At 38.2% G+C, this 21,916-nt stretch overlaps 1 protein-coding gene across 2 annotated transcripts in view; it reads left to right on the top strand.

Moving 5' to 3' along the window:
* LOC144014631 (copine-9-like) overlaps nt 1–15,304 on the top strand; it is a 75,547-nt gene extending 60,243 nt beyond the window's left edge. For both annotated transcript variants that reach the window (XM_077514758.1, XM_077514759.1), the window contains 9 exons: nt 179–232; nt 773–834; nt 2,904–2,950; nt 3,267–3,448; nt 5,589–5,716; nt 5,977–6,079; nt 8,499–8,556; nt 11,398–11,471; nt 13,122–15,304. In XM_077514758.1, coding sequence (XP_077370884.1) covers nt 179–232; nt 773–834; nt 2,904–2,950; nt 3,267–3,448; nt 5,589–5,716; nt 5,977–6,079; nt 8,499–8,556; nt 11,398–11,471; nt 13,122–13,286 — 873 coding nt within the window. In that variant the 3' untranslated portion in view covers nt 13,287–15,304. The remainder of the gene's footprint in view (nt 1–178; nt 233–772; nt 835–2,903; nt 2,951–3,266; nt 3,449–5,588; nt 5,717–5,976; nt 6,080–8,498; nt 8,557–11,397; nt 11,472–13,121) is intronic.
* Nucleotides 15,305–21,916: the final 6,612 nt, after the last annotated feature.

Below are 21,916 nucleotides of genomic sequence, written 5' to 3'. Positions count from 1 at the left end.
GATGCTATTAACGCATACCACAAATGAATCATCTTCATCGGCTGTATTGATATAATTACAGTTTACATTCATAGACAGTCACAGCGGTGATTGCTGCATTCATTTTCATTTCAAAGCCTTTTGTGGTGTGTTATGCTCATGTACAGTAACCTCATTCATTCCTTTCTCCCTCCGACAGGTTTTAAATCCCAAGAAGAAGGGCAAAAAGAAGAAGTATGTCAATTCAGGAACTGTGAGTCTTTCCACCTTCCCTACACTTTCCTGTTATTGGGGGTGGCAGACGCTCACATGTGAGGACTTGGGTTTTGAAGCCACAGGAGAGATGTTGGTTTACTTGATTGGCTACTATTGAGGACCCCTTGAGCAGGGCAACCTCGCCACCACCCCAGCTCAAATAGTGCAGGACTGTTTGTAAACATCTTACTTTCTGGATCAGCCCTTGCTTTCCTGCATGTGTGATCTGGTTATCTGTGTCATGTATAATACAAAAATACACAGCAGAGCGAGCGTAACTTGAATTTCACTCTGAGGCATTATAATAAGCAGAATACATTGAAATTAAATTGCAATTATTGGCTTCCTATTGGTATTTTATGTTATGTTACCCACATGCCTTTCTCTCCCAATGTCTGCTATGCCGTTCGGCAACCTGTTTGTGTTTGTCCCTTCCCATTGGCATGAATTTGGCTCCCTTTCCACTTCCACTTTACTGTTTACCTCTGTATTTGTGCGTGTGTGTGTGTGTGTGTGTGTGTATGTGTGCAAACTCAAGGTAACTCTGCTGTCCTTCAAAGTGGACTCCGAGTACACCTTTGTGGATTTCATCCGAGGAGGGTGAGTGGAATAATGATTAGTCTGCTCTCACTATGTCAATGCCACCCAGTTTTGTACACGCGTGTGCATGTGTGTGTGTGTTGTTTGCTTTAACACTCCAGAGGCTTTGTGAGCATCATAATTCATATTGACTTTGACAAAATTGCACCTGAGAAATTTTGCACTGCTAAATCTCATATGTACACACCTGTATGTATTCCATTTATTCGCTTATAATTGAGTATTTTATTTATTTTGCCTAAACAGAAAGTTGTAGCGTGAATATTGCCAAAGCATACTAATGAGTAGCCTGGCTGCCACAACCACTTTCTCGGCCCAGCTTAAAATGGCCGGGCAAATCAAATGTGTTTATTTGCTGTGACGTATTCTTTGTGAGCAACATTACTCTTTGGAAACAGAAGTTTTTACCGCAACGACGACGTAAGTCATTCACTACTGTCTTTGACAAGCCATGTTGAATTTACTCCTTATCCGCAACTGTTAACGTACGGACTTATATATGAATATCATATATTTCATATGTACATCCATGTATTTACTAGGGATGTAACGATATCCAAACATCACGATGCAATATTATCACGATATGAAGGTCACGATACGATCATTATCATTTTGTGGGGGGGGTTGGCGATATATAAAAAAGATCACAATATTATAAAAAAAAAAAAAAAAAAAAAAAAAGCTCATACTAAAAAAAAGGAAAAAAAAGCACAATATTGTGCTTTTGTACATAACAGCAATGCATATAAACCACCTACAATCTCTAATAACAATATTGCTAATGCAAGCACACATTGATCGCTTCACAAGCAAATTAGGTTCCTCTTCATCTGACAATTAGCATAGATTTTAAACACAGAAGGCCAAAACATCCCTAATGAAAATGAAATTGCACTAATAAACTAGCCTCTAGAGGGTGCTAGAACTGCACGAATGGAAATCAACCTGGCTTTTTTAACAGATGTGGTCCTTTTAAATATTGTGAACATGACGACAATGATATTGTGGCAGTTTAAATATCACAATATCACGATATTGCCCTTATCGTTACATCCCTAGTTTTTACTACTCCACACTCCACACATACGTCCCACTTTTATGACATCACGTCCTTGCTTTATTGATGGGCTCTTGTCACTGTCTGGTAATGTTTGCCCTGCCTCAGAAATGCACTTGATGCTGACAGTGTCCAGACTCATCCGCTGGTTACAGTAAACTTTAGTAAACTAAAGTCTGAATTCATCACAGCCTATATTTTTGTCTTAATATTAGGACTGTCAACATTAAAGCGCTAAATCTGGAGATTAATTTAAAATCTCTCTGAAGCATTAAATAAAATTAACTCAGTTTTATTTACTTCCTGTTATTTCTTATAACCTACATCCAAACTTAGCCACTGGCACGAAGATGGACAAACACTGACTACTTGTATATAGTTTTACTTTCAGTTTTACTTGACGTTTGTTGGAAAAATCTCAAGAAATGTGTACAGTTTATTTACAAAGCCAAATTCAAATAGCACATTAGTTGTATGTCTTTGGCGTGTCATCTCAGAGTAAAACACCCTGCTCACATTCCCTTGCAAATCTAAAGTACTGAATTCTATTCAGGAATATATAATACTAGAAAGCTATTTCACAGTCTTTGTTTCTAAATATACTTTCTATATGATGAGTTTTACATTAATTCCAAGATTCTACTCAAGTAAATAAATATCTGTTACAAGCTTTGAAGAAAAAAATAGAAGCAGAAGTAGAAAACTGTGATTACCGGTAATTGCAATTAATTACGAAAATTGTGAGATTAATTTTGTCTCTTGACAGCACTACAATACTTAGCAAGTTTATTAGACTACAATCCAATGTAAGGCTTTAGTTATTTATTTATTTATTTTTATGCTGTTTCTGTAATAGTTAATGGACCAGTTGGGAGAGGTTCTTTAACCAAGTAATATTTATAATGCTAAAACATACTATAATCATTATTGTCATCCATGAATTTTCACATTTGCACACTGACTTGTGTTTTTTGTTTTTCACTTTTGGGGGGAATTTCTTGTGCACCAGGACACAGCTGAACTTCACGGTTGCCATAGACTTTACAGCATCAAATGGTAAGATTCTTCTTCTTTCACATTGCTCCTAGCACCAACCCATTCACTGTGTGCGCGCTGCTTTGTTGCGAGGGCGCAGTACCATGCTGTGGAGGCTGGAGGTTGGCCTCCCCAATTGAAAAATAATCAACTTTGACGAGCACGCTATGACAACATGTTGGTGCAGCCAATAACAGAGATGGTGGTGGAGCGATATCAGAGTGAAAATGAAAACAGATTTTGTTTCGCAAAGTTACATTATATAGAATAGTGAATTAAAAGGCAGGGGGGTGCATTTTGACTTCTCTTTATTTTACTTTGTTTGCCTCCCTACAAGGTAATCCATCTCAGCCAACCTCACTCCACTATATGAGCCCCTACCAGATGAATGCATATGCCATGGCCCTGAAAGCAGTGGGTGAGATTATCCAAGACTATGACAGCGACAAGCTCTTTCCTGCCTATGGCTTTGGCGCTAAGCTGCCCCCTGATGGCAAAATCTCCCACGCATTCCCACTGGTAAGAAACACACCACCGTTTCACATCACCTGCGGAGGACAAACACACACACATACACCCCCACACACACACACAGCGGAGCCATAGCAGGATGGGGTTGGGACCAGTTGTTGCTGCGACAACAGCTGGCTAAGAAGTTGTGCTCATCTGCTTGCCAGCAGGAATCTCCCTGCATCCCTTCGACATGCAACTTTCGTCCTTCCGCTCCAGACAGCCCCCACTTTGTCACCAAAATACCTTTTACCTATGGTAGATTTACATGTATGCATAAATGAATAACCTCATGAGGTGGAGTGGAAAAGTAAACAATATACAGTAGTACAAAACATGAAATAATACTGAGCTAGATACAAGACTAACTAATAATCAATGGGCCAAAATCCGCTGAAGGTTTTCTTGGCTTTTGCTCAGCGCTAAACGGTATAAATGGAGCAAAGCGGGAGTGTTTAATCCACAAAGCACACGCAGATGGGAAGATTCATTACTAACTGTGATACCAACAAGATTCCACCCCGGTGATTTTTGTGCATATTTATACATATATCTGACGCAGAAATTGCCCACCTCAACACAAATGAGACTCATTGATAAACATCTAATTCACTAAAACCACACACTGTTTGATTGACACGAACAACATCTGCTGTAAACTCGGCACGATCAGTGGAAGCCGGAGAAAAAATCTGGGCGGGGTGGGAGGTTCATTTGTGAAGCAAAACGCTTATGTCTAGGAAATGTTTTCTAACAGTCCTGTTCGCACCTCCTCGGTCCAAGCTCACGTTCTGATAATTTCATCCATGGTAGTCTGGGCGCAAATCCAGCATTGCCATGTGTGGTAAATCAGGTGCAAACTGCACTCAACTGTCAAACTTTGTGGGTGTGTTTGTTCTGGTATATGATTAGAGCACTATGCTTTGTGAATAGGATGTTAAGAAGGAACAAAATGCAGTTGCAAACGAAGAGCAATTAATCAGTGCATTCTTAGTAGATATGGCCCAATATGTAGTAAGGAAGTTTCATTCCAGGATGCCAGTCATCATCACGCAGTTACTGTTTTACAATTCAGGGATGTCAAACTCTTTTTTCCTGTGGACCACATCACAGAGGACTATTAAGAAATGTGTAAAGCATATACATCTTCAATCACCTTATCTTTTCTTACATACATCTACACTATTGCCCCCACTTTATTTAACAACAAATTTAATTTGCATATTCGTTGACTAGGTATAGTTGGAAAACTGGTTAGAGTGAAGGAAATTTGCAATTTTATAACATATTTTGTGCCAGAAAGAGAAGAACAAATTCATTTATCAAGACGTAAAAAGTGGACATCCTGTTTTTGCTCTGTCACATAAAATGATGTGGCATCCTGAAACTGGTCATCTGGCCTTGAATTTTACACCTGTGCTTTATATGCCCATTGAGTTGATGTCTCGCAAATCATGATTTACTCAAGTGTTGTTCTCTCCTGAAAATATTACTCAAATTCACAATATTACTGCCTTGGTGTCATGTACTATAACGTCAAGTTACAGTTTTAGGATAATCTAAAATTATGCAATGACTTGAAATACCTGATTCAGTTGTGTGCAGTGCACGTACAAACATGGCAGTATCAAACTTCTAACAACATTTTTAAAAAATTATTTATAGTACAGTATAAAAGCACAGACAACTTTCGTTCTGTATGTTCACTGGATTGACTTTGTCTTTGCTGTTTAAAGGGACAGCAACATGAAAAATCAACTTTTTGGAGCTAATCACACAGGGAGAGGCGGAGTTTTACTGAACCGGGTGTTTTACTGAACCGGACGTTTTACTTCCGCGTTACAAATCTAAGGAGCAAAACACCTAATATTTCATAAAAATTACATTGTCATGGTGTCAAAAGTAAGATTTAATCATTATAGGCATATAGTTAACTTTTGGAAGGTGTTAAAATACAGTGGTATAATCCCTGTAACAGATTTGTAGTTTCTCTTTTTTAAAGATGTCATCAGTTTGAGAACAAAACACTCTGAATATGAATGTGGGGGTTGAGAAATGATGAACTTAAAGCAAAAAAAAAAAAAAAAGTCAAGAAATGACTGACTTGAACATGTGAAAGTCTGTCATAATGCATTACTTTGTTTTGCAGGGTGGCAATGGTGATAATCCAAACTGTGTGGGCATTGATGGAGTCATGGAGGCCTACTTCCAGAGCCTAAGAACTGTGCAGCTTTATGGACCTACCAACTTTGCACCTGTTATAAACAAAGTGGCAAAGTGAGTGTTTGTCAAGTACTTGGGGATAGATTGCATTTTTAATTAATACAACCTCAATTGCATTTGTTGATCTTCATCTAATTGTGTTGGCTAAATTTCAAGCAGAGGACAAACACTTGCTGTTTCTGTAATAAACCCTAGGTTTTATCATATGTATGTCATACTGTTGAAGGCAGTGAAATTATTGTAGACTTGTGTGCTCCTTTGTAATCCATATTCAGCCAAATGTATGCGTGTGTTTGTGTGTGTGCGTGTCCCAGCTGTGCATCAGAGATAACAGATGGCTCCCAGTACTTTGTCCTGTTGATGATCACAGATGGAGTCATATCTGACATGGTCCAAACCAAAGAGGCCGTGGTCAATGTGAGTAAACACACATGTTAGCACAGCCATGTTTCCAGCATTTCTTAAGTTTGCATAAATTTCAAAAGAAATCATATGTGACCGATCATTCAACCCACGTCAGTCCCATACGCAGATATTTAGCTTGATCAAACCCTTACAGCATGCGCTCAGATGGCAGGGGGAGACACGTCCCCCACACCTTCATGATAAATGCGTTTCACCATGTAAAGAATGCATATTATATTTTTAGTTTAATATGTAATGGTGGGCGGCACGGTAGTCGAGTGGTTAGCACATCCGCTTCCCAGTTCTGAGGTCTCCGGTTCGAGTCCAGGCTCGGACCTTCCTGGGTGGAGTTTGCATGTTCTCCCCGTGCCCGCGTGGGTCTTCTCCGGGTACTCCGGTCTCCTCCCACATTCCAAAGACATGCATGGCAGGTTAATTGGGCGCTCCGAATTGTCCCTCGGTGTGGCCAGAGCCAGCTGAGATAGGCGCCAGCAGCCCCCGCGACCCTTGTGAGGAATAAGCGGTCAAGAAAATGGATGGATGGATGGATGTAATGGTAGGCACAACCGCGAGCACTTGATAGTGAGATTTGAACTCTAAGCATTTTAGGTAGATTTTATGTTCACTTCAACTTGTGCTTACAGTAGTCAGTGCCATCTGGGCAGAAATTGATAAAACTTCAATAAACACAATACCGAAGCATGGTGCTGAAATAAATATATCAACAGTAAGTGAACAATAATTCAATAAAAGGAGTGGTTGAAGACAGCTTTCAAAATACTTACACAATGCTGCTTGGCATCTTGGGAATTCTGGCATCAACTTCCTCCTATATTAGAATGTTTTGACCTTTTTTTTTTTTTTCAAGAACTCCAATTTGTATTATATATATATATATATATATATATATATATATATATATATATATATATATATATATATATATATATATATATATATATATATTTGTTCTTTTTTTCCCCACATTACTCACTCAAATCCTACCCACTTGCTTGCTCTCAATCAGGTATTTTCTTGCTGCTGAACTAAGTGCAACCACAGACTACGTTTACCAGCCATCAATATTTGGGTTAAGGGCAAAATTCCGTTTTCTGAAACATTCAGGATAATCCGACTACATGCGCGAGCTGATATATATATATTCAAATCTAAATCACAACTCACTAGCGGCAACGTCATTACGCAAATAGATGTCATTTTTGCTTCTTACCTTTGATCGTCAATAAAAGACATTTTTTTCATGCCACTATCCACAGCAATAAAATAGTCGGTTTCATCCTCATTGTAGTTCTGTGCTATGACGGTGTTTCCTTCATGTTTCTTTACCTCTTTGTGCTTCTGGTGGATTGTGTGTCAGTACTTCTTATACTCAAAGTACCAATATTCCTCAGTTGGTAGTGTGGCAGTCTCCCAAGCTGAAGGTCGTGAGCTGATTCCTCAACACTTGAGTGACTTTAATTTTCGTTTTCCAATTCTCTATTTTACTTTCTCCCAAGTGTAAATATTAGCCTACTCTAATACTGAGTCTATTAGGTCCCACTCTAAATAGAGTCAAATTTATTCTAAATAGAGTCAAATTTACTCTACAGAATTTACTGTGTAAATGAAGAATGGGCTTGCCAAGTGGCCACCATTTCTGTGAGAGACGCTTGTTATTTTGAGCCAAATAATAGGTAACATTGAAGCAATCTGGTTAAATGTACAAATTATAAGGTACATTTGTAGAATATAATGCTTGTCCAAAGTTTAGGCTGACATTTATTGCATGTTGTGATAAATTGACTCATACTGTAGCAGATGAAAAAAATGCTGGAAAAGTCCTGGAGAATAATTTCAAGAAAAGAGTGGAAGTCTGCCATTTTGGTTTGAAGCAGCCATTTTAATCGATTTCCAGGAATTATACATTGACAAACTCTGGATGAGGTGCCACTCCACTGCCAGATAAATTCACGCAAAAGAACACCAATCAAAACCAGATATCCTATCGAGACAGATGGGCGATGCTAGATTTCCAAGTTTTTAGGCCTATGCCATCTAATGGGTGGAGAACTGTGTCAAAGTGTGATCATAATTTGGAAGATTTGCCAAGACAACGGTGTGAAGACCCGTTCATCACAGTTTTCAGGTTCATTTATCGTTGTTTCTCCTGCCTTATTGACAGTGATAAAGACACGTGTGGAGTCCGTTTCTTGCTTGGTCTATAGGGAGCAAAAGTGTCCTTATCCTTCACTTGACCTTAGCCTGCATTTCCTAACATAGAAAAATTGCTCCACCCTTTTAAAGTGAAATAAAATCCATTTTGTGTTTGCATTTTGGCCTGCAAGTGTTGCTTGCCACTATGCCACAATGTATGTGTCTCTTTGCTGTCACTGCTCTGAAAGTTCTTTCTTTTTTGCTGTCTCCTGCGCAGGCAGCATCACTCCCGCTGTCTATAATCATCGTAGGTGTCGGGCCCGCTGAGTTTGACGGTGAGTATTACATTTTTTTTAGGTCAGGATATGATTGAGAAAAAAAGAATGAACGACAAATAACGATTTATTTTTTAAATGTACTTCTATGAATACTTTTGTTGCTATTTAAAAATAACTACTCTGCTGGTTAATATAATAACAATCTCCACGAAATATGCAGTCCGTGGTTAGCAGTTGTTATGTGCTGAAGGTTGGCTCCCAATTCATGACTATTCATGACTAAACGAAAAACACGCCAAGCCCCCTTGGGCTCCGTAGGCACACCGAGGAACAGAGTTAATAATCCGGCAACGCTCACATTTCTCAGACATCTTAAATAGACAGTGAATTGATCTCATTGGTTGAGGCTAGACATGTGTGTAACCCTGATAGGTCGCTGAAACAGGACTGACATGGATTGATCTGATTCGCTGCTGACTGGCTTCTAACCATATAGAGAGATTAAAGAGTCTTGACATCACCTAGTTACAAGCCGATTGCATCAGTTCAAATAAAACAAATAATACCAAACATTAGACATTTGCCTCAAACAAATCATCAGTTCAAATAAAGTCAACTATCAGACATTTGCCGCAAACAAAACACAGTCATGACATGAAACAAGACCCAAACATTACTCCTGCATGACCCGAGTCAAGACAGCAGTAATCCATCCATCCATCCATCCATTTTCTTGACCGCTTATTCCTCACAAGGGTCGCAGGGGGTGCTGGCGCCTATCTCAGCTGGCTCTGGGCAGTAACAGCAGTAATGTGATGTCGTCAAATGAAACTGACTGTTTCAATAGGTAATATGACACATCATTTTCCAAAATCTCTTTTTGAATATATGTCCCATAGCGTGGTAATAATTACGTATTGATTCCTAATCATAAAATCTAGCAAGAGATTTGTTGTTGTGTTTTTATGGTTTAACCTTTTTTTTCAGCCACTAGTTTAGTTTCAGTTACTATGGATTATACTGTAACTGCATTCAACATCTTAAAAGGTGTTTTTCATCCAAAGTCAGCCGGGATAGGCTCCAGCTCTCAACTACACTAACCAGGATAATCAGTGTCGAGAATGGTTGGACGGAAGAGAAAAGATAAAATTTCACACTCCAAATTCATGTAAAATTCCCCAGCAGGAGAAAAGAATCCAATGCTGGACTGACCTGAAGTGATTAGTTACAGTTGCGAAGATTTAATTGGCAATCTTGTCAGAGAGAAAATGGAGGAAAGTCATCTTTTTTGGTGAGTGTGTTTTCTCCCGAAATTCCTTTCCATGGTTCACCTAGGTTTTATTTCTAGGCGATGCTGATACTTTTATTTGCAATCGCCTATTACTTGATATGATAGTCGCATGCTGAATTTAATCCAGCAAGTGGCCTTGAGCCGGTGTAGTTTAATGTCAGTCTGCCAACAGCTCTTTATCTTGAGCTGATGCTATGCTTCAGGGATGCGTGACAATTTGAAGCTCATCCTGGGTTGGATTGTCCTTTATATTTTCTAATTCCGAAATCCAATGTCAGGATTAATATCGAATGCAATCAGTCAAGTTTGAAGGTCGCATGTGCTACCTGAAGTGTGTACGTGTCTCGACACACATTATTTCAATAGTCATATACTGTCTTCAAAATACCTATTACATAACACGACTGAATTCCAATTGCATGAGAATTACCACCTCGAGCACTCTTCCATGGTTGAAATGTGGTGTATTTGTTTGTCTGAGCACATCGTGACGAGCAGCAGTTTCTGCAATCAGCGACCTGCACTCTGACAAGAACAAGGCAATTGATAGAGTTCACCTCTTTCTTATTCTCATTCCTCCGTGTTAATGACAGCTGAAAAATATTTAACAATAATAAATTTACTGGTTGCACATGCGCAAGTAGATGAAAAAAAAAATTCACAATGTCTCAAATTTTAGCAGAAAAACACTACTATTTAGGGGCAACATAAGTCAAAATATTCCATACTTCAAGAATACAAATCATAATTAAATGGCAGAATAATTTCTTTTCTTTTGTTTTAAGAGATGTTTCTATTCCATCTAAAAATCTATTACTGTATTATTATCATTATTATTTATTTTTGCAAAGTGCACTGGATGTTATTACACTGTGCAGACGTGCCCATGGCCAGAGTGGGACTTAATACACGCTAGTCAAAAGTTTGGCCACATTTCTCCTTCTATTGTGTGAGAAACAATGTCCAAACCTTTTTGACTGGTAAAACAAAACGAGACAAAAGAGGCAGTAAGTGGATCTTTGGTGTGTACCTAATGTTGTGATCGACTGAGTATACAGTGGTCCTCAAATGTTTACATACCCTAGGGTATGTAAACTTACGAGCACAACTGTTTGCCTTCCAACTAGTGGTGAATGGTGATACATACAGTTGTGCTCCTAAGTTTACATCCCCCTAATGTGTATAAACTTATGAGCACAACTGTATATGACCTTTGACATGTTTCCATTGTGGTATTTCATTTCTACTTGGCTATCAATACATTATGCATTAAATATGTGATGACTGGTGGTGCTTCAGATGAGGATTTCTAAACACGTTTCTCCAACAAGTGCCCATTTATTGTTAGCATGAATGTCTTCTGCAGCTCTCCCTCAGCTTCACATTTAAACTACTTGGCTTCTCAATTTTCTGACCAGTGATTTAAATTTGTATCATCTTTGCTGGAGCCATGACATTTTTTGTTACATAAAATGTTCTATCCACGTCCACTCAATACCTTTCTCCCCATGCCGTTCCATTTCAGTAGTTACAATAATCGTTTTCATTTTCCCCCTCAATGGCTCTGTTATTGAGTCATTCTTTCACTCTTTCTCTGCTGCTTTTAGCAATGGAAGAGCTGGATGGAGATGAGGTGAGAGTATCCTCCAGAGGGCGCCTCGCTGAGAGAGACATTGTGCAGGTACTCATCACCATTCTATTGAACTTGCTTGGCTAGATTTTAGTAGTAACACAGAAGTGCATATTGAAAGAAGGCTTCAATCAGGCTCGAAAATGGTTGCGTTCTTCCGCTGTAACTTAACTCATCTGCACTTTATGCACTTTTTTTAGGACATAATAAGGGGGGAAAAAGTACCTTTTGTACTGTACATGTTTACATCAACTACAAAAAGTGTACTTAGAATTTTACTTACATACACACAGATAGATAGATAGATAGATAGATAAATGGGGGGTAATCAATCGACTATTGTACATTCACTACACCCTAAGTGTTATTGATCCAAAATGTTTATTTTGCATGGCAGCAAAGCTGACTTTCCCACCCACCCTAAGTCACACGGTTCTCATGAGAAGAACAGTCATGTTGTGGCCAGGGTTCTCCTACATGGCACCAGTGGGAAGCATTTTGTTTACAGGAACAACAAAACAGTTGGTTGGAAAGTAGGTCGTCAGAAAGTAGACCTTGCTTTATGCCTTTGAAGTGAGACTGCAGTAGCCGGTCCAAAAAACAGTACCTGCTTATACTCCTTATAACCTTTAAATCTACTATCAAAGCTTATTGCCATCTATGAGTGATTACAGTTGTGCTTGAAAGTTTACATACACTTGAGGTATGTAAATTTATAAGCACAGCTATAAATGTACAGAAACTAAACATGCTTAAAGACACAAAAATGCAAAAAAGCCCAACTGTACATACTGTATGAAAGTACTTTACTTGTATCCATACTGTACAGTATGTTCCATCTTCCAGCAAATATTGAGTCCACAAACAGTGTTCTATCCATTTCACGTTACCTTGCTTGCACTTTCATGATGAAGAAATTGTGAAAGGATCACACCGATCAAATAGTTTCCATTTGAGCTTGATGTGTTCTTTGAATAACAGCCAATAAATTGGTTTTCACTTGTAGTGCGTGTTTCTACCTTAAAAGTAGTCGAAACGCTTCAACACTGCCTTCTCATTTACCCCCTGATGAGACAGCATCAGGAGCACCTGGACTCAAGGACACGTCAAGGGTTGAGGATTGAATCCGCAACCAGTCTACCACTTGAGCTATGCCACCCAACAATAACAATCCAAAGAAATTTGTTAAGACAATTTTTATGGCTATTTGGTTAGTTCTCTATATGGCAACCAAGAAAGGCAACAATGAGCTATAGATTGAACCAGCTTTAAGTTTTTGATGTGATTTCTAAATGCCACTGCACTCTGGAAGTCATGACTGAGTCTGATTCTCGGATTATCTACCGACCATTTTTTTCTATTTTTGGCTCAGAGCAGAGAAGGACAAATCAATATCTAATAAATAATATAGTATAGTTCAATGACTTCATAAGAAGAGCGCCAGAGGTCAGCTTCAATGGGAAAGTACGGTACATGCGGAATAGGATACAGTTGATATTTATTTATTTTTTGTTGTGTAAACTTCTCAAAGATTGAAAGAGATCGGGGAGACATGTCACGCACCAGTGAGATGTAGTTGATTGATCGTGTCTCTTTTCACTTAAATTGGCCCATTAGTCAAAAAGACAAGCAAGTGCAGCAGCATTGTTTAATCATAATTATCCAAACAACTTGGTTGACTTTTGTTCCCTGCCACTCCAGTTTGTTCCATTCCGAGACTACGTGGACAGATCTGGAAACCAAGTCCTCAGTATGGCGCGGCTGGCCAAGGATGTCCTCGCCGAGATCCCCGACCAACTGTTGTCCTTCATGAAGAGTCGAGGAATTGAACCGCGGCCAGGCATCACTTCCTCCCCGATTCCGTAACCGCTCCAAGTGATCTCGTTCGTCGCCACCTCTCTCCGTCCAAAACTCTGTCCTCCTTTTTGACTCGTCTCCAATACCAACAGTGAAGTCCTCATAAGTGAACAAAAGCATCATCTCGTATCACCAGTTGAACTGAAACAAAGCACTTACACAAAGTCCTCGCTTCACTGGGCAAATAAGTACTTCAAATCTAAAATTAACAACAACTTTGCTTTGTATTAATTTCTAAGACATCAAATAAGAGCAATGTTAGTCTGCGTAATTCCACTAGAGGGCATATTTCTCTGGTATTCTATGATATGCTGCAATATATAGTCCTCAATTCATTTCCTTCTTTTGTCTCTTATTTTGATTTTGATTTTTTATTTTTTTGGGTGGCGGGCGGGATTGCAAGTTATAATATAATATTAATTCACTTGAATGAAATAGAATTAGTAAATTGTTGCCTGCCGTGTACGAAGATCCATTTCTATCTACTCTTACCAAAAAACACTTTTACACACACGTACACACGCAATTCATTTTGCCACACCCACCCATCTTTTCACTGCGTGAAGTGATGCTGGGTGCAGATTTGCTCTCCCGCTGTTAGAGAAATGCCAGTCTCCCTCACTGGCTGCCCTGCAGAGAGGAGGAAGAGAAGGAGGAGGAGGGAGTGAAGAAATGAAAAGTGAGGCAGGTGCAAGAGAGCGAGGAAGGAAGTGAGGAGGACAAAAGGAAGATCCGGAGACTTTAGCTTGATGCCTGAAATGAAGATGGAGGGTGAAGTAAATAGAGGAAGATAGAAGGCACACATTTCTCTTTCTGATGGGCATTGTATGCATTTTTTTTCTTTTTTTTTTTTTTTAGATGAGGGAGATGCTCCCTGGTGGACAAATGCACATTATTTGAAAAGCAATAGACTTGATTGAGTGTAATGTTCGCCCTATGCATGTCCCCCTTCCTGCCGTTTATCCGCCCGCCACGACTTGACTGGGTGTCAAAAACTGAGCTGTGAACAAAGGTCGCCCTCTTGTGACCATCATTTGTACAGACAAACTATCTGTATTATGCATGAAAACCACTATGATCCATTCGTCATGCACATAGTTATAATAATTGTGATTGAATTAATCCACATGGTGTATTTTTTAATATGAATTTTTTCAGCGTGAAGATGGTGGCTTAAGAGGATGCTGTAAACATTTGTGCAAGTGTGTGGATCAATTTTATGACCTTGTATTATGATAATATAAAAGATGATGTTGTCCTCAAGTCCCTTGCATGTTGGGGAATAAATGATAAATGTCTAAGTGCTCACAATAATCTGATCACTGCTACTCAATAGATTAGTAAAATAAACCAAGCGGCCACAACATTAGGTACACCTTTACAGCTCAACGGTAGAATAGCTGTTAAAAAAGAATGATTTTACAATGGTCATAATGTTTACTTTTGTGTATGTTTATTATTGTGGTTTGCAATAGTGTAGACCTGCACAGAATGATCTTGCTAATATTTTGGTTATAATACCCTTGTTGGAGTCTTTAATATTAGAAACTGTGCTGGTGTACTTAATATTGTGGCTTTTGGTGTATCTATGTCTGAATAAGTGAATTTTACTTGTCGGTCAAGTATTGTGTGCATTGTCTTGCGGCGACCAAGCAAACTTGTCATTTGGGTAATTTGTTATCATAATATACACTATATTGTAATATATTAAAAGCTCAGCAAGAAACTAGCTCATAGAGTAAAGTATCTGACTGAGAGTGCTTAAAGCCTGTGGTCTTTATTTAACAATAGGATATTTTTATCTGTCTCTTATCATTGGCTTATGCATGTATAGAAATGTCCATACATAGCCCCCGGATTTACTGTATAGAAAATAAAGCTTTAATTCATTATAAAAAATAAAAAATAAATAAATGGAAAAAAAAGACACTTTCTGTTAGGCGCTTGGTAGCAATACAATAAACTTTTATATTCTGTGTAATGCTGAATCTATTGTATTTTGGTGTAATAAATGTTTGAACTGCTAATCTGGTCAAACGCAAAGTGGTAAATCTTGACGTTTTTGATCAAATGAATAGTGGAGTATGAAGAGGGGCTTTGCGCTAAATTGTGACTTTCAGTGGTTTCATGAAAACTAGTAATTATGTTTTATGGAACAAGAAAAGATTTAAATGACATTTAAAATGAAACTTCATAAATCGTTCAATGTTTTCTTTTTAGGAAAGTACAACATCTATTGGGTGGCACGGTGGCCGAGTGGTTAGCACGTCCGCCTCCCAGTTCTGAGGACTCGGGTTTGAGTCCAGGCTCTGGCCTTCCTGGGTGGAGTTTGCATGTTCTCCCCGTGCCCGCGTGGGTCTTCTCCGGGTACTCCGGTCTCCTCACGTATTTCAAAGACATGCACGGCAGGTTGATTGGACGCTCCGAATTGTCCCTAGGTGTGCTTGTGCGTGTGGATGGTTGTTCGTCTCTGTGTGCCCTGCGATTGACTGACAACCAGTTCAGGGTGTACCCTGCCCAGTGCCAACTGAGATAGGCTCCAGCGCCCCCCGCATCCCTTGTGAGGAATAAGCAGTCAAGAAAATGGATAGATCGATGGACAACATCAATTGTTTATTTTCTTTTTCTTTTTCTTTTTTTTAAATGAGTCTACAGATAAGTGCAACAAGTGTGACAGTTAATAATGTGCCGTACATTTTCATTGTCGCTCTGGACTGCTGGCAGGCCAGTCACCCTCTTTTACTCCAAAGCCAGACTGTTGTAATACATGCAGAATGTGGCTTGGGATTGTATTTCTGAAATAAGCAGCGACATCCCTGAAAAAGTCATTGCTTGGAAGGCAGCATATGTTGCTCCATAACCGGTGTGCACATTGCAACATTAATAGTGCCTTCACTGATGTGCAAGTTTATACCACGCCATGGGCACTAACACATCCCCATACAAAACACATGCTGTCTTTTGAACTTAGTCCTGATAACAATCCAGATGGTTCTTTCTTTGGCCCAGAAGACTCATCTTCAGTGAATTCTGAAAACAATTGCTACTTTATTAATTAATCTAAACTTGCTTGCACTGCTATATTATGGCCTACTGTATACCTTATACAGAATAATGTATTGCATGTTGATAATAATCAAGAGCATATGGGCCAGTGTCTTTAAAACCTCCCACAGCACTAACAAGATACTCAAAAATTTATTGCTGAATGTTTTTGACGTTCAGATTGAACATCCTGTATGTGTTTCTGCTATCATTGTTAGCACCATGTAGATTTTGATGTGATTATTCATTGTGCATATCTTGTGAGGGAAAATTTTCTTTCCTGCATGCCATGAATGTTTGCCAGCTGCTCGCTAACTGCTCTCTCGCTCCTGATGTACGACAGATTTATCTGAGTTCTCTCATAGGAAACAGATGCCAAGTTCTGGAAAGTGTGATTATAATGAAAGAAGTCAAGGCAAGACTGCAGGCTTGAGTAATTATTCTCTGAGGGTTCACGACAGCATCGCCTTTCATCTTATAAATAAAAAGCCTTTGACAATGACAGCAAGAAATCTCTCTGGTGACTGAAATGCTTCTTTGACTCACCCATTGTGACGGGAGTGATGTATTGCACCTAGTTTCTTGGTTAGAACATCACCAAAGGCATCTAAAAATCATGTCACAGCATTTTAGCAACAAAATGCTTTTGTTTTCTGTTATTTCAAAGGGTTTTGCCTTATTCTTGTCGTAAATTTGAATGTCCAAAAGCAATCAGCAACCACATGACTCAACCAAGACTAAAAACAAGACTATAAATAACATTTAATAGTCAAAAGTAAGACTAATCCACTCTTCTCCTGTATGAGTTGTCAAATTCAACTGTTGTCATGAATTATTGAGAAAAGTGTAATTGTTTTTTGTACTTTTAAGTGTTATAATTGCCAAACAACTATTTTTGTCTTAATCTTATGACCTTATTCTCAAGACCTTGCAGCTGTTTATCATAATATTATTCCATTATGCTGGTCTAGTTATTGTGAGTGGCCGACAATGGGCCAAGAATTGTAATCATTGGTGAACGACTTTGCAATGTCACAGATATAACAGCCAATCAAAAATGCCATGTCGTATCACATGAGCTTATACAACAACAACAACAAGAACGAATGCTTCCAGAGATTACCGGTAAGTAACATCCAGCTAGTTCCATTACCATACCACAATGTACGGTATGTATAGTATATTGTTGAAAGAATAGAAAAATAGAAAAGAAAAGAATTGTAGAAAGTTTGTTTGTTTTTTTCTTGGGGGGGGGGGGGGGGGGTCGGGGGGGCGGGGCGGGGCGGGGCGGGGGTCGGGGGGGTGGGGGGTTGTCTAGTTCAGTCATGTTTGGCCACGCCACTGGATATGCGGTGGGCGTTAAATCTTGAAAATTTGCAACTTTCTGTAACCTTTTGTAATCATTGAAAGACATTTTCACTCACAGTATTGTGACTATTCTTATGTAATTGGTTTCTCACATTATTATGAATTTTTGAATCACTGCAATTAATTTTATGTAATATAAATTAAATTGCTCAAAGAATTTCACTTATTTCCTATAATAATGCAACTTAACTCTCATAAAATTATATTTACAACTTTTGTCTGGAAATATTTGGACTATTTTCGCATCACCACAATAATGTTTGAGTAATTTTTTTTTTTTAGTTTTCTTGCAATAGTGTGACCTTATTCTCAATAAATCAGACTTAAGGCTATATATTGCAAGTTTAATCTCATGAAATCCAATTTATGACTATATTCTAATAGTGACTGTTTTCCTCTAATATTCTTTCTCCTGATATTTGTACTTATCTCTTCTAATATTACAATGCAACACTTTTTCAAAAAAAAAAAAAAAGTCCTGTTTATTTTATCTGTTAATCCTTGCTTGTTTATTATGTATGTATAATAATACTGTATTATGAATGCAGTTGACACTAGCAGCAAGTGTGGAAAAGTGATGACTCATGCGCGTGGTGAACGTGGACCATTACAAGGACACTGTTCAGAACTATAAAACAAAATGTTCTAAAGAGGCCACTGGACGTAAACAAGCTACTTAAGTGAGAATGGTGCAGCAAGTGAGTGAAAGACGGGAGGAGTCAAAAAGTGAAGGAGCCCACTGTTACGCACTCAGCCTGATGATAGCCACTTAAGTACTTACCGAAAGTGACTTCATTTTTTATTTACCGCCTCAATCGTTCACTCACTCTGCAACAGCTCAGCACATCAACAAGCAAATCCTGCTGTCATGACAACTCACTTTTTCTGAACATAACTCTGCATTAATAGCCACTTGGAAAGCCGAGTGAGGAGCAACATCTGGCAAAAACGTGTGTTATTTAAAAGGGACTTGAACAAAACGGGTTTTGTGGGACTTTGGGTAATGGGTCAGAGGCTGAGCTCAGGGAAAGTGTGCCCAAACATAAATGAAGCTTGCAAACTGGGGAAGAGGAGAAAAAAAGTCTGACTTGAAGTTTGCAGCAAACAAACTACCCCAACTTAGCTGCGCATGGATAAGACAGCTGTAACATTGTACTCAAGCATTTACAAGATGCGTGATTTCATTATTAGTCACAGTGTTCCTAAAGTAATTTGTTCAAGTCATGGAAACTGACTTTGTTGGATTTCAAGTGACAGACTTTCAATGCTACACATTAATAGAGAGTAAATAATGGAGGCGGTGTCATGTTCAAAACCATGCAATAAAAAAGCACCAGTAGCATTAGCAATATCAACAATGAGGCCTCTCTGTTTTTCCACTGACCTCACGAGTTGCTTCACAAAACAGCTCTTTGTTGTTGTTATGCTGTCAAAGTTGAGAGGCACTGTGGACAGAGCTATAGGGCCAAGGTCACCGCAAACATACGCTGCATAAAAGACTCTCCTAAGAGTACCTCTATGAAGGAGAGGTTTGATATTTTACAATACAATTTGCTTCTTTGGACCGTGCGCTTGTTACCTCATTTTGTTATGGGGCAAAATCCAAATATTAGACACATTTCCACACCACTGCACCAACTACAACCACAATCGCAGACGTATTATTACGTTAAAACTGCTTAAAATTATTAAGCCCATAAAGCTATCTACTTACATGCCTGAACCGAAAATCGAAAAATTGATAGCTTGCTGAAACTGATATTCATGCTGCTGGATTATGTCTTTATCACGTGTTCTAAAATCACTCTATATACATTTTGTTCTCCTCTTTCCAATACACTTATGCCCCAGATGGCTGCAATGTTCTGCCACCAGTGTCAAAACAATCATTTTAACAGCATATTTAGATGGGATTGTTGCTTACTTTCCTCATATACGTCAGTGCCCTCAAATCCACTCCAAAAATGATAATCACAGGCGGAGGATGCAACCCAATTCAAAAGTGCTTTGGCAGTATGTCTGCTGACTATTAAGTAAGCTTTCAGTGTGTCCTTTGTGGAAAAGGGGAGGCAATTTTCATGATGAACCATCCGAACGGCATATTTATTGTATCAAACTACTTTTGGATAGCACAATCAGGAAGAGAGTGGATTGAATCCCTTTATTCTTCATTCTGCCATAGCATTTTGGATGATTTTGAACAACTGAATAGCTTGAGTGTTGTGTGGAAGAACCCCAATGAGGAACTGATTACAGTTTCATGTCACTCCCAGCTGTAGTTTACAGTCACTCTAAATAATCAATCTATAAATATTCAATCTAATAAAACTGAATTACATTTTGTGTGTTTAAAACAACCAAACAACTGCCTAGAAAGGAGGATACCAGTAGCTTTATGCTGACATACAATGGAAAACGCCTTTGATATGCTAAGATGTAGCATAAAATTCAGAACCCTTAAGAAATTGAGCAATTTGAATACAAACTGTGGAGTAAAATAACTGCAGCTGTTGTAATGGTGGCAATGGTAAGTTCGATTTTGATTGGTTTTATTTGAGGTTGTGAAATCTATAGAAGAGTTTTATTATTATTGTTTTTTTATTTTATTTTATTTTTTTTAAACAGAATGCAAATACACATACTCCTTCAATATAGCCTCATAAATGAGCTGCACATACGTCACTCATGACGATCAGTATAACTGATTCATTCACTAACTATGACATATTTTCTGAATGGAATCATTCGTCATATTTTTATAGTTTTAATAATATCCTTGCTTCAGGTCATTGGGATTAACCTGCAAAAAAAAAATGCTCCTCAAATCATAAAGTTGCTCATCAAATCATAAGTCAGTGATTCACAAATTCCTGTGTCCTTTTAGTGTCTTAATTTGTGTGTACAGTATATATGTATTCATTGATGGATGGATGGATGGATGGATGGATGGATGGAGGGATGGAGGGATGGATGGAGGTATGTGGAATGAGTTATTTAATTAAGAAAATAATTAATTAAGTTAAAAAATATTATTATTATTATTATTATTATTATTATTATTATTATTGTTATTATTATTATTATTATACTAAAAAGAAAAAAAAACTTTTTTGATTACAATTATTTTAATTAAGAAAAATATTTGAAATATTAATGAATGATTAATATAAATATAATATAAAGTATACTAAATGGACCAAAAAAAAAATTTGTACGCACCCCACATGATTTGTTGGTGACAGAATTGATTTTCCAAATGTGTTGAACCTTGGCCTGTCATGCTTTAATAGGTTAAACAAATGAAATTGGGACTACTAGTAAATAGGCCCACAGATGCATGAAGGATTTAAATGAGTTAATCTGTCTAGTCTAGTAGTCTAGTAGAGTCTCTAGTCTAATCTCTGTTGATGAACAAAGCACAAACAGTTGAAATTAAAACAATAAAAATACAAAGAAATCAGTGAACCAAATCAAAGTGAGTAGGGTTTGAAATACTGAACTCTGTTACATTTAAAATGTGCGTCATCATGTCATGTAGTTAGGGGTCATTAACCTGTCATTGGCTTACTCTTTAACCTTCAAACAAACCTGCACCCGCTTTTCATTATGCAGTATTCACTTTCAAAGCTGTGTTGCTTCAATCTTCCTTCACTGTTACTTTGGACTAAAGAACACATGTTTTACTGTCATGACAACATGCATGTCTAAGTACCAGGCTGGGAAAATAAGAAACAGAATGGTGCTCCAAACACAGCATATGGAGGCTTACATCAATTAACAGTACTTGTTTATGTTATATGTGCTAAAAGTTATGATATTTTCCATGTTTCATAGTTATACTAGTTAGGTCGTAAGGTCTATCCATTAGTAAACTTGATTCAGAGTGTTCTGTAGCATTAAAGGTGGCTGATTCAGTTGTGGCCTTGGCCCATCTGCTGTTGCGTCAATGAGAGAAGGCACGGCTCCAGGATTTTTTCATTCCCAGTGGTAAGGCGGGCCTGATTGATATGCAGAGGGCTGAGAAAATAATTCAGAACTATATTTTATACAATAAAATTTTAATCTTTTTTTTTTCTTTTTAATTCCACTGGAGCTACACAGATTTCTGTACTGTTGGGTTAGGAACGTTTAATGTAAAATACAGGGCTATGTACAAACAAAGTACCGGTACGATTTTTTTTTTCATACAGTGTTGTGTTTACTTACTGAAGTTGTCGACCAATAGC

The sequence above is a fragment of the Festucalex cinctus genome, chromosome 2 (genome assembly GCF_051991245.1).
Source record: "Festucalex cinctus isolate MCC-2025b chromosome 2, RoL_Fcin_1.0, whole genome shotgun sequence".
NCBI lineage: Eukaryota > Metazoa > Chordata > Actinopteri > Syngnathiformes > Syngnathidae > Festucalex > Festucalex cinctus.
This window is presented reverse-complemented; position numbering and strand designations above follow the sequence as displayed.